Below are 13,759 nucleotides of genomic sequence, written 5' to 3' on the forward strand. Positions count from 1 at the left end.
TTTCAGTGTAAAACTTTGGTTCATTCAGTGTAAAACTTTGGTTCATTTGATGTATATATTGGTATCAAAATTCCGTTTTTTTTAGAGTTTCGGTTACTATTGAGCCGGATCACTCCTTACTACAGTTCGTTACCACGAACTGTTAGGCTATTTTCTTGAATACTATAGCACTGCAGATAACTGTGTTCGCGTATAACGTGCATTCTAAGGACCGGATTGAATAGGTGCAGGGCTCGATTAGATTTCTTTTTTCGAGGCCTTCTCTCTATGTTAAACATATAAATAAAATATACATGCGTATTAGTTTACATACGGAAAGACGTGAGCTTTAGCGGGTCTCAGTTCTCTATATTATAGAGTATACATTATGTAATAATAAATACATAAATAAATCTCATCCACAAATGCCGTGTTGAAATAAATATTGTTTTTTGGTTATTTAAATAGCCCATAATTCATCCCTTATCGTAAAAAACAATTTGCTTTAAATTCCAAAATATTTCCTATTTGTTCATTTTGAAGGTAACGCAGGGTCCTTTCAAATGCGGGGCCCAATGGGGCCCAGTCGCTCCAATTACCCTGTATCCGGTCCTGTATCCGCTAAGAAAAGACGAATGAGCGTTATTTTTTATTTATTCTGTCTTGTTTTCCTCCTGCTGTCTAGTATGTTGGCTCCTTTTTCTCAGTGAAAAAAGGAAAGTATGATATTCTTTTACAGTTTTCTTTATATTAGTTTCTTTATAGTAAGCCTAAAGCTGGCGCAAGTAAAAGGAATATTAGCTCGGATGACTATGGATATGGGGGCGTGCAGGGGTTCTGTGTGAATCATTTAAGATTACTGTATCAAGATATTGGAGGAATGCATTGAAGGAACCAGGAGAAGCCCAATCCGTTAATATCGTTGAATTTTACACGGTATTCTCATTATATACAAAACGTTTTCTTCAGCTTTGAGGCTGAATTGGGTGACGACACCAACTGCTTATATTATAGATCAATTTTGGCCTACAAAAGCCCCTCCTGTCACGTGCTCAATTGTATGTCCATGCCTATAGTTGATTTCTCAAGAAATGGTAATATTGATGAAAGGCTACTTTCCCAAATCTTCTAACTTTTAAATCCGAATTAAACAGAGGCATGAGGCTAAGCCGATTTTCTTTGTTCCTCTTTGTGCCATAGACCTATTTCCAAAAGTTTTACTTTTATAACACAAAGTTTGTTCAAGCTCACCTGAGACCAGACCTCTTCTGAAGAGGGAACGGGTAGAGGTTTAAGGAGTGGAATTTGCGATATAAATGATAATTACATTTAGATAGAGTACTAAACTGTCAATTAAATGGTTATTTATTCTTAACTATCTTATTATTCAGCCGTTCATCAAAATTACTCCGTAATGCAGAATAGCTCGACTAAACTGTATTTTTGTTACTAAGTCTAAAAATAATTTTTCTTTTCTGATGATTGATTCTACAGTTTCCTAGTATAGAACACACCTACATATAATTTCCTAATTAATGAAAGTTCTTAACTAACTAGAACTTTCTAATTCTAGTTCTAGATCTTTCTAGTTCTAGAGTTACTTCACTGAAGTAACTCTAATAGCTTTTTTTCCCTACGTGGATCAGTAGCGACAATTGTATTTATTACTGGTGGTGGTTTTATTTGTTGTTAGTTTAGTGTTTTTTCTTTTTATCTTGTGCTGAGGACGCCTAGTTTAGATACAGGCGAAATATCCGCGTTATTTTAGTCTTTTCTCTCCACTGGCCGCGGTCTCTTTTTTTTTGTGGAGTTTTATCTCTCTTTGTTGTTAATTTCCTAGTTATTAGTGTCGGGATTGGAATATGGTCGAAAGGGTCTAAGTTTAAAAAAAATCTAAAAAGAAAAAATTAAAGCGATCGCAGGCTTAATATGGTCGAATTTAAGCAATAATGGTTTTCCATCTAGCTATTACTGTGATACAGAGTCTTATAAGCTAAATCTTATAAAGCTAAGATCTCGACTCTCTTTAGAAGCAATATTTAACTATCTGGACCAGTGGCTCGAGGGTTTATTTTTTTTCAATATGGTTGATTCTAAAATTTTTGGTCATATTTTGTATCAGCTTTCTAGAGATTACCTTTGCAAAAGATATGCTTCAAATGTATTTGTAGAATCACCTCGATTGTGTCGTAATGAATATACACAGTAAAAAACGAAGATACTTTACACCATCGGAACGACTATTAGAGTAGCAGATTTTTGCAAAGTCCGTATTGTTTGAAATTTGCACTTTACAAACACAAGTTTTACTAGTATGGAGGCCTTCGTTTTCTTGCATTTTTTTTACAAGTCGCAGACGCATACACAAGAATTTGTTCCGAGTGGGAATAACAAAACTATTACTTCATAATTTGATTAAGAAGTGCCAAGAAGTCATTTTAGATTTAAAGGGGCCAAGCCCCGAGTTCCTCCTACCTACGTAGGTGCATGGCAAGCGGATTTCCGCGATACTAATTTATTGATTTTAGAGAAACAGAATATCGTTGATGGCATCCCTATGGGTTATGACTGGCATCTCGAGATAGATGGACCGTCCTTTGAGCCGTTCTCAAAGGGATAATCGAAAGGACATTTTATCTTCAATCCTATTTTGATCATTTTGACCTAAACTCACTTTTCCCTTTGAAAAAAATAGCTCAGCAAACAATTTTTGCAAAATATCCCAGAAAAGTGAAAATATTATTTACGACATACAGTCATGAGACCAGTAATATATCGACTATAGTCATCCCAATGGCGTGAAGTACCTTCTACTTTTGTCACGGTAAGGTTGAGCTGCACAGTTTGAAACTGGCAAAAGTAGGCATATTCAGAAGAGAAAAATTAAATATAAAACCCGGAGTTATTCTGAATGTCGTAAGCATAATAACTGTTTTGCTGCCATAGAATATTTTTAGAATTTGTTGTCCCTTTCTAAAAATTACCTAGTTCTTGCTTTGATGATGAACTTTCATATGGAGATGGAAAACATAATTTTTCCAAAACATAGTCATTCACTTCCTGTGTGAAACCAGGGTAGTGCTTTATCATAAACAGTCCTAGAATTACCTTAAGTGTTTCACACTGCATAGCATCTTCACTGGCAAAAACAGACATCCTCTTAGAAATAAAACAGGAAGACAGACAACATGCAACTAAAAATTAACACTAGATTGGTTCCATTACCCTCCTTGTTCTTATTTTGAGGAGTAATGCAGAACAACTAGAACTCGAAACTATTGAAAAGCTATTTCAGCCATGTAAAGGCTTCTAAGCATCTTAGTGGCTGATATCCTAAGCCATCGGGTACTCTACCCAATAGCAGCGAATCATTTCTGCATGCAACTTTCCGCGCTGCCTCTTCAACCCGAATGTCATTACACTAACTTGAGAGTTATCTCGGATTGCGAACAGGTGCATACCATTGCAGATTGAGATGAAGGTGTATATATGTAAGGTATGTAAATGTGATTTTGTGTGGCAGAATTTATGCTCCGATGAGTTTCTACAATGTTATATTTGACTATTATAATTTGGTAGCGTTCTTTTATACTCTATTGTCCTGTTCGTGAATGATCTTAATTGACGGCGCTTTTTCCGCTTAAAGTTGATTTACAGAGGAGTTGATATCAGACCCCGCTATCAGAGGGTATGGTCATCGTTGACAGAGGTCTGGGTACTAACGTTATTTCAAGAGGCAGTATAAATTATGTCGGCAGAGAACCAAGTTGGAGTTTCGCAGACTGTTCCTTTGCTTAGAAGTCTGTAACCTATGAGAGATTCCGGAATTAGTGTTTTGCCCAAGGCCGCGGACACGATTATTATTCAAAAAATAAAATAGGCACAAAGGCTATTTTTTAACCTGACTTTTATCTTTTATATTTCTCCATTTGTTTAATTTAATTAATACTAAAACTATTACGAAGGTGAATAAGGCTACTGATTAAAAACTTTAGGGAATTCAATTTGCGATTCGTAAACAGTATCATTGGAGCAGTTGAAAAAATAGTCCTTCACCGAATTTTCTAAATGTTGTAACAAACGCTGATACACGGTGACTAAAATTTGGACGAATTTTGATTTCCAAGATGAAAACGATTTTTTCTTCTATGGATAAAACCTTTCGGTTATGTTTCTTTTGCTTTTTTGTGATTCATTTAGTGTTAAAATTGAGTCAGATATAGGGTAATTTGTAAAGTTTCTTTTCAGTACGTTATAGCCTATCTAGATTGCTTCAAAAATGTCGACTTACATCACACCCTATTTTCAAACCTCTCTGTTGTAAACCTTGTTCCGCTTAAGGAGAGGACAGTGGTTGCATTTTGCCAGCTAACAATAGCAGCATTTACTAAAAAAAATATATATTTTAATATAGCATCAGAGGGAAGGGTTCTTATAGATTAATGCTGATTCCAGGCGGTTCTTACGCTGAAGTATTGTAAATTAAGAGTCTGACGCAACAATTGTGAACAGTTTAAATTCTAGATTTGCAGAAATAGCTATCATAGGGGTTTAAGCTTGTCCATTTCGCTTAATATGTGGCTTGATGGCTGAATCAAAAGAATTTTCTCGTTTTAGCCTTCATGTTTTACAAATTCAAAATATTTGCCAAGAAAACGCTGCCTTTTCTTTGAAAAAGCTCGTGTATACCTTGTGTGTTGGGCTTCTTAAGACGCTCGAAGAAAACACTACGCCTGTTCATGGATGCCGAAAGGGCAGGGGGCAATATCTCTTATTGGCAAAAAGAATTCGTATTAAAAAAAAATTATCTCCTTGTAGATTTTAAGAAATACCTTTTTCGTATTATCATGAGAAAAATCGAACACAACTTTGCCCTTCTTCTCACATTTTTGCGAACTGGCACCCCTGCGTCTGCCCAGCCCTTCTGTCTTTCAATATCATCTCCAATATGTCTCCTATTCATAGTCGACCTATCTGCGTAATTAATGATACGCAGAAAATCCCGTTTGAAAATACATGTTTATTATACAAATGTCAAAGTGACATTACTGCAAACGTAAGTGTTGCTTCATCTAGATATACGCGAAACTAGAATTCAGATATCAGAAACAGGAAAAATTGGAGTAGCCAGATGTGGTTTTAGGCGGGAAAGAGGAGGACCTGCCCCGGGTGCAGAAATTTTAGGGCACGAATTTTCAAATAAATAATCTAACGATTATAATCATTTTGTAAATTTCGAATTTTTTTATAATAATAAAATAGAAGACGCAGTTCGCAGCAACTGGGTCAGAAATAGACTCAAAATCAGTTTTCAAAGTTCCTTTTTAAAAAAACCTTACATTTCGTTAGCACTAAGGATCAAAAACACCATAAGGTAGCCTAATATCTTAATACGAGAGGCTACGTAAGTAACCCCAGGCAATGTGAAAGGCTTTGCGTCGGTAGGTGAAAGCGCCTTTATATTAACAAACCGATTTGTCTTCATTAGATGCAAATAAGTTTAAACATTTATCTCTGTTTTTCAGCTATTCAACAAAATCGGTTATTAAAATGAACAAAGTGTTATATTGTAAAATAATGATTTTCAGCCGCATTGAAGCGCTGTTATCAAACAGTTCGGGGTAACTAGGTGTCAAAAGGAGCGACGTGGCTCAATCAATAGTAACTAGAACTCTGAGACACGGAATTTTGATATATATATATATATATATATATATATATATATATACCAGCTGTTGGGGTGGCGCTTCGTGCCACCCCAACACCTAGTTGGAGGGGGCGCTTCGCGCCCCACAAGCCCCCCCGCGCACGTAAGTCGTTACGCGCCATATTAGTTACGCGCCATTGTAGTTGTGTCCCTGTGTCCCACCTGTGAATATAGATATATATATATATATATATATATATATATATATATATATATATATATATATATATATATATATATATATATATATATATATATATATATATATATATATTTAACTACGTAAAACTTGCGAATATACAACGTTCTCGGCTGTCCCATTGTCTGTGCATATAAATAGATTGTCAGGTTTACCGAGTCTTGAACATGCAACATATAATTGTCCATGGGAAAAACAATCTGTATTCAGATCTATACCTCATTATTCTAATGATTGCCCTTGAACTTTGTTGATGGTGATTGCTAATCGAACATCCCCTGTGTCCCCGTCACTTTCTCCTTGAGTGTCCCGGTCGTCATTTATATTCCCTATGTCCCGGTCATCATTTGTGTCCCGATGTCCCGGTCTGTAATTTCGTCAGTCGACAAACATGACGTCAGTCGACACACAAACATGATGTCACTCGACAGACACACAGACAACTTATTTTATATATATAGGTCATTTATATTCCTTGTGTCCCGGTTGTCATTTGTGTCCCGGTGCTTTGTTGATGGTGATTGCTAATCGAACATTCCTTGTGTCCCTGTCGCTTTCTCTTTGAGTGTCCCGGTCGTCATTTATACTCCCTATGTCCCGGTCGTCATTTGTGTCCCGATGTCCCGGTCTGTAATTTCGTCAGTCGACAAACATGACGTCAGTCGACACACAAACATGACGTCACTCGACAGACACACAGACAAATTATTTATTTATATATATATATATATATATATATATATATATATATATATATATATATATATATATATATATATATATATATATATATATATATATATATATATATATATATATATATATATATATATATATATATATATATATATATATATATATATATATATATATATATATATATATATATATATATGAAGGAAGTATTTGAAGCCAGGACCTGTGGGTCCTTAAACCAAGCCTTACGATTTCAGAAAATTTATTTTTTTTTTTCTATATTCTCTCACAGTCCCCCTATATTCCAACTTTTATTGGTGATTAAAAAGTTTGCCAACCCTGAAATGCCCCTCCCTTGAAATAATCATGCTTGGATGCCTAGTTGAGAAGACCCTATGTATCTCTCCTCACTTCTTCATCCTCTGACTCTGCGAAAAGGATTTCCATACAGGTTTTTTACGACCGTTTTTGCCGTTATCAAATTAACTAATGCAAAATTATCGAATACAAACATTGATAAAGGTTAAAACAATTTCAGAATGCTAATGAGGATGCAGCTTAAATTTCCCCAGTCCTGGTGCCAATCTCACAAGCTAATTTCATCAAACTGGGTTCCAGATCTAGATAAGCCATAGTATGAACTGATGTGCGATTCTTTCTTACCAAGAAAAAATTGCCGGACTTGACTTATCTTAAAACGATAACTCAGCTCCCTCCGCCTTGGCTGCCTAAATATAGTAAGTTTTGGATGCTCTAAAAATCTTTAAGACGTAATTTCAGGGTGTTTTGCATATCGTAAAGCTCAGTTAATGAGTTACATAGGCACCCACGATCAATATTTCATAGTATTGAGGAACTATTAGGAGGAATGATTTGCAAAATAAATATTCATATGTTAAATGCCGCTTCTGTTTAACTGATATGCGATCAACAAGAAAATGTGAAAACAGATCACGGAATCAACCAGACTAAATATGGTGCTCGCTTTTTCTATTTCCAAAAGGGCACAGTATAATTAGTTCTTACTATGTTATTATAAACGCACTGTTATTTGGGCTGTTCTCCGGTTTGGATGCCACCAACAACAAAAAATGGATCGCCTAAATAGTAGCGATACTTCATTCAAAACCAAGATTTACGAGCCCAGTTAAAAGGGATGTTTTCTCAGTTTTACCTTAACCATAGCATAGATATATGTTTGTTTTTTTTTAGGTTTCTAATTAGGCACTTTGACAATCATTTATTTTAGGGAAAGATGCTTAAAGTAAAAAAAAAATCATTTGAACCTGTAAAAATTTCAAGATTTCACAAAAAAATATTCCTTCATGAAGGGAGCGTTGTTTCACGTTCGTTCAGCGTACTGTCTAGTTGATGGATTAGCGTGAAAGTACGGTCTTTTAGAATATAACTGTAAATTAACGTTGAGATGAGTACAGTTCTATTCCTTCAATATATAGTTACGCTCCTCGAGAGGTTTGGGAGGAGCTAATCGCTTGTCAGTTGAAAATTAGCGATGAACAAATTGAAAACGTTGGTTTCTTGATGATTGACTCAAACCTCAATTCAAGTTGCCAACCACCCAGGGTAAATTCATTCTGTTTGGAAATTTTTATCACAGGAAAGAAAATTTAGAAAGCACAAATTTAATATTAGGTGATACAGCTTAATATATATATATATATATATATATATATATATATATATATATATATATATATATATATATATATTTTATATATATATATATATATATATATATATATATATATATATATATATATATATATATATATATATATATATATATATATATGGATTATAATAGCTGAAACAAGAGTGACCCATGGCAAAATGCATGGAAAATATTTAATTTGGGTTATATATTTGCACATTAAGGGAGGAGAGCATAGTGAAGTAGTTTTAAAAATCATATTAATATATAAAAGGTTTTAATATATTAATATATATATATATATATATATATATATATATATATATATATATATATATATATATATATATATATATATATATATATATATATATATATAGATAATACCAGTTTGCTTGTTGGAACTTCACAGCCTGATAGAATATACAGTTCATGTTAAACAACATGCCATTCTGTTTGCCTCTCGTCGTCCTGTATGCCCCATACCCAATTGCTATAAAGCATTGAGTAGGAGCAACAAACTTGGTATTAATCTCAACTCCTATTCCGAAACTGAAAAGACTACGGTTACACTACTGCCTAGTGAGACTACAATTATATTTCCCAGCAGTATAACTTACTGTCAATCAGAATTTGTGAGGAAAGACCTCTTGTTTAGCCATCTCTGCTCCCATATAAAAGATTCAGATAAAGCACCATGTCCTTTTAGAGGTTGTAGTAAGACGTTTCCAGTACAGAGCTCCCTGCGGTATCACATCTGCTGAGAATTGCAATATCATGTGGCTTTAAGCTGTCTGTACACTCCCCCTGACCAGGGTAAAGATTGTGTTGAAGCAAATGAATCTCCTGAGCCTCTAGGCTCGGAAATACGGGACTTGAACCAAGATGAAATAATGGCAGCTGCTTTTGCAGCTGCCATTATTTAGTAGCTGCCGTAGTCAACGCACCAGGATTAAGACAAGCAGCATCAGGTGTTTCTGGTATCCATGCTATTGAGCCTTTTGAAAACCTTTTTGAAATCTTCAGACTTCTCATTATTGAGTCTCATGAACCTGTAGCAAAAGAACTTAAAGAAAATGTTACTAAATACATCTCTTCTATTTCTCAGCCAGATTTGTTTGGGAAAATAAATGACGAAACTGATTGTCATTATTTGCAGGATCCTTTACTGCTTGTTACAGCCCATACTGCCAGATCACTGAGATCTCAGTAATTACCACACGAGTATTTGAAAGTTCCAGTAATACCAGAGTAAGTCTGCATTGGACTTAACAAGTATGGAAACAGGAGAATTGTTCAAGTAGTTTCACTTGCAGCCAACTTGGAGAATCTTTTCAAAGATAGAGCACTTCTTTCATTTCTGATAGATTCGTATCATCCTTCAGAAGAAGGTGTATATAGAGACTTTTGTAATGATGACTGTTTCGCTTCTTTGTATGCTTCTGTTCCTGACATGAAGAAAAATATGATATTTGTTCAGCTCTTCGAAGATGAGGTACAGATGAAAATATCACTTGAAAAGTCTTTTGCAGGAAATTACAGCACTCTTGCTTTTTACATGAGAATTCTCAACTTCCCACTTTGGCTTTGAGCAAGGATAGATCTAGTGCAGTTAGTTATAATAGTGCTGGCATTGAACTTCGAGACTGTTGATTCTTAAAAGATCTTCAAAAAGGTTGTTCATGAATTAGCGTCTCGTTGCACTGAAGGCATTGTGATTAGTTGGCCAAGGTTCAAAGTTTTTGTTTATTATATATGTAGATACAACTCTACAATTCGAATACTGTTCGAGGGTTCGTGAAATGCTTTAACTGAAATGTGCAGAATACTTGCAGAGTCTGCATGTTCTCTGGAAGCACTGCAGCTAAAGACTATTGGAAAAGTCAGTTTCGCTTTAAAACTAAAGCATACTATGAGAAATCCTACTATGAGAAATCCTATACTATGAGAAATCCGCTGCGGGACCCAAATTCAGGAAGAAGTCTGTAAATGTAGTGAAGTTCAATCCTTGCTTTAAATGGCTTGCCCAAATTTCATGGGACAGAGTTTACATTACTGCCATGCATAGGCCATCACTCGAGTGAAGGTTTCATATAGTGGGATGCTTGTGTTGAAAATGTCTGCTATGCCGTTGATCCGGTTATCATTGTCGTCGGTGAGTAGTCATAGCTCAGTACACATTATCCATGTATATTGCGTTTCCAGGCCGCCTGATATCACTAGATTTGACATTTGGTTAAATAGACCTCTATTTAAGTTCCTGCCTCTTCAAGTGCAAATGCTTTGACAAGAATATTCAGCTTCTGTGTTCTGTGTAATTGTGCCTAATTTACCTTAATTATCTTATCGATGACTAGAAGGTCAGTCAGTACGTTTGTTGAATTGGATGGATTAGGTGTGGTTGGATTATTCACTTTTTTTTCCTTCTCATTTGTTCGTGCTGTTCTCTTTGGCCTAACAATAATTGCGAAACGTTTGTCAGCGCGGTACCTCCAATATTTATTTTAATTTGTGTATTCTTTTCCACTTCAGAATTCAGGGTTTTATTTCACAAAAAGTGGTAAAGCAGGTTCTTTTGCTCTTTAGGTTTTTCCTTCATAAGGTGTTGGGTCCTTCATAAGGGTAAAAATGTTTTCCCCCTGTTGCCGTCTCTGTTTAAGGCTTGGGAAATGGTCCAAACAATATTTTTTGTCTCTCGGGCCAGCAGGGCTTTTTACGCAGGATTGTACTTTACGTAGACCTCGTGGAAATCTGTCAATGCAAAACAATGCTGGAGGCCTTACTTGCATGGTTCATGTCATACTGGGTTTTTAGAATCAAGTACGGGAAGCACAAGGGCATACTTACCGTCATGGAGAGGTTGATTAGATACATATGACAAATTAAGTCAAATTATACATTTTTTTGTTTCTCAATCCACCAATAGCCACAAGCTAGGCTTTCACTTCGAAGTTTGACCGTTTCCACCAAGAAACAAGCATTGTTTTTTACATTCTATTGATCAGTTTTAGATTCATTCAAATTTTGCAAGTTGTAACTTTTGTTTCGGGCATTCAATTCTTTACTCTCAAGCAAGACCTCACCTCCACCCAAAATTTTAATAAATCTTTCCTCAATCCCACCTTAACTCTCACCCCACTCCTCCTTGACTCCCGCATAAGATCTCAGGGAAACCGAGCCATATTTTTGGGATACAGCATAAAATTACTAAGAAAGAAAGAAAACGAGGACGATAAACAGCTAGTGAAAAAATTGAAAAATAATGCAGATATTTCGGTCAAGACCTCCACTTGATCGTCCACAGTGCAGAATAAAACTGATAAAAATATAAAAAACCAAATCCCAAAACAAAACACAAAACCAAAATAGGATGAATCTTTCTGAGTAACGGTGGCCCTTATTACCCTTTCGTCGTTGCTAAGAAAGGGTCATTCTATTTCAGTTTTTTTTTATATATTTTTATCAGTTTTATTCAGCACTGTGGACGGTCAAGTGGAGGTCTTGACCAAAATATTTGCATAATTTTTTAATTTTTTCACTGGCTGTTTATTGCCCTCGTTTTCTTCCTTTCTTCACGATTTTATGTTTTATCAGGATTAGCCAGTGTGATCTCAGAAACTATTTATCTTTTTATGTCTACTATGTCTGTATTTCCTGGTTTAACCTCCATTTGCTTGCAACCTGTCCTACCTCCATCTGGTCCACCTCCATTCAGCTAAGACTGTCTTAGCCCACAATAATATTAAATTACTTTTACCTGATTTGGCAAAGAATTCATCCCTCTTTTATATTCGAAAAGTTGTTTCATTTTCTAAGTTACTAAAACTGCTAAATCCCAGTTACAGACTACTAAATCCCATACTAAGTACACCTACATACAGACATTATTCTCCTACTAAATTATTACTTATTATTACGAAGAACCCTTCATGGTTATAGTAATCTTAGAAACTGTATTTGTTCTAGGTATGCCGTCAAGATGGACCCTCAGAAGAAAGCAAAAGCAAGAACGTTTTAAATCAAACTATAATATATTTCTATTGCTTTATTTTTTAGTCAAATATATGTACATGTAAATAAGAAAGAAATAATTCGAATCATTTGTCCTTTTCGGTAGTGTTTGGCCGGATGGTCGCGTTTTTAAGTTGGTACCAATTAGTCAACGTCGAAGCAAAGATCAGTGGTAGGTCGAGATTGTTTGTGCTTTTCTTTCTCTTCCATCATGTAGTTGGTTTTCATGGTCAGTTTATATTGGGCAAGAGTAACTGCGCTGTACATAGTAGAGGTTTCGTTTGACAAGGTTCCCCTTTGAATTAGAACTTTGTATGGTACGATGGATCTAATGCCAGTTGGCTTGATATTTTCCCCAAAAATAGGGACCTGTCTTCAAATTCAGCCTTTACAGTTGGATCCCAATGTTTTGCACGACTCAAGCAATTTCTAGTTGTTTGACAACCCGTTTACAACTGGAAACGATTTAATTGTAATACAGCTGTTAGATTGCATCCTATTTTTACCAGTTGCTTAACAATGATATTGCTTTGGACAGTTGTACATATTCCTATCGAATATGTTCATTAATCCTATTATGAAAGCTGCAATTCAAAATTTCAACTCAGGGCCCTCCCCCTCCAAGAAAAAAATTCTTTATTCTCCCCCCCCCCCCACAAAAATCATGTGCCCCTCCCAAAAAAAACTTTACGGACTGCGCTGCCCCTAACGGCTAATCTTTATCAATTTACGCTAAAGAAGCGTAATTATACGCTAAAAAAGCAAGATGCGGAAGCTTCCTTGATAGGCAGAAATGATACTGGGAGCCCACGCCATTAACGCCAAACCAACGAAAAAGTACGCTAAATGATTGTAGTTTCGCAGCAGAAGAGGGTCATTTAACGTTGAAAAACCGTAATTTCAGAATCACAGGGATTGGCAGTGACAAATTAAGTGGGTCCGCCAATAACGTTTACGCCAAGTCAGAAAATACGCTAAAAGACCTTCTTTTTAACCCTCTAACTGAAAAAATGCTGAATTAGCGTCCGTAAGTAAAAGTACGCTTTTTTAGCATAAGGATTACTTGCTGCACTATCTTAGCGTAAAAGTGCAAACGGATTTTTTTTTTTACCGTGTTCTTTAGAGGGTGGCAAAGATCCAAAAGTATTCTAAGCTTTCAAAGCCCTCCCCTCCTGTGCATGTATTTGGCTGGAGTGAATTTCACACTACCCATGTAATTTTCTATGCTGAGTAGTTAAGTTACGTTACTTTAAGAATAATTGTTCAAACTAAAGCCTTTTCTTTTACCATAGTCTAATGTAAAATTCGATAAAACCATCATAATGATCGCGAGCAAAATATTCAAAAATTAAAAATGTGGAATAGAGACGGATATTCTAGTTTTGATGAAACATGAAAGCTTTTTGAGGAATGTTTAATAATTTATTTTAAAAAATTATAATTTAGTCATCCAGAAATTCTATTTTGTTGCTACTATGTTAACTTTTCTGTAACG

General features: G+C 35.3%; 1 protein-coding gene and 1 long non-coding RNA gene across 5 annotated transcripts in view; one reads left to right on the plus strand and one right to left on the minus strand.

The window, feature by feature from the left end:
• Positions 1–3,306, minus strand: part of LOC136034900 (vitamin D3 receptor-like) — a 31,762-nt gene extending 28,456 nt beyond the window's left edge. Inside the window, exon 1 of one of the 4 annotated variants that reach the window (XM_065716393.1) lies at positions 3,088–3,306. In XM_065716393.1, coding sequence (XP_065572465.1) covers positions 3,088–3,135 — 48 coding nt within the window. In that variant the 5' untranslated portion in view covers positions 3,136–3,306. Of the gene's footprint in view, positions 1–2,116; positions 2,310–2,733; positions 2,776–2,963 lie in introns of those variants that run through there. The other 3 variants (XM_065716395.1, XM_065716394.1, XM_065716396.1) reach the window with 3 other exon arrangements.
• On the plus strand, positions 3,268–12,353 carry LOC136034901 (uncharacterized). The gene is made up of 2 exons (XR_010619284.1): positions 3,268–3,475; positions 12,220–12,353. It is a non-coding gene; the product is annotated as an uncharacterized LOC136034901 (long non-coding RNA).
• Positions 12,354–13,759: the final 1,406 nt, after the last annotated feature.

The sequence above is a fragment of the Artemia franciscana genome, chromosome 13 (assembly GCF_032884065.1).
Source record: "Artemia franciscana chromosome 13, ASM3288406v1, whole genome shotgun sequence".
Lineage (NCBI taxonomy): Eukaryota > Metazoa > Arthropoda > Branchiopoda > Anostraca > Artemiidae > Artemia > Artemia franciscana.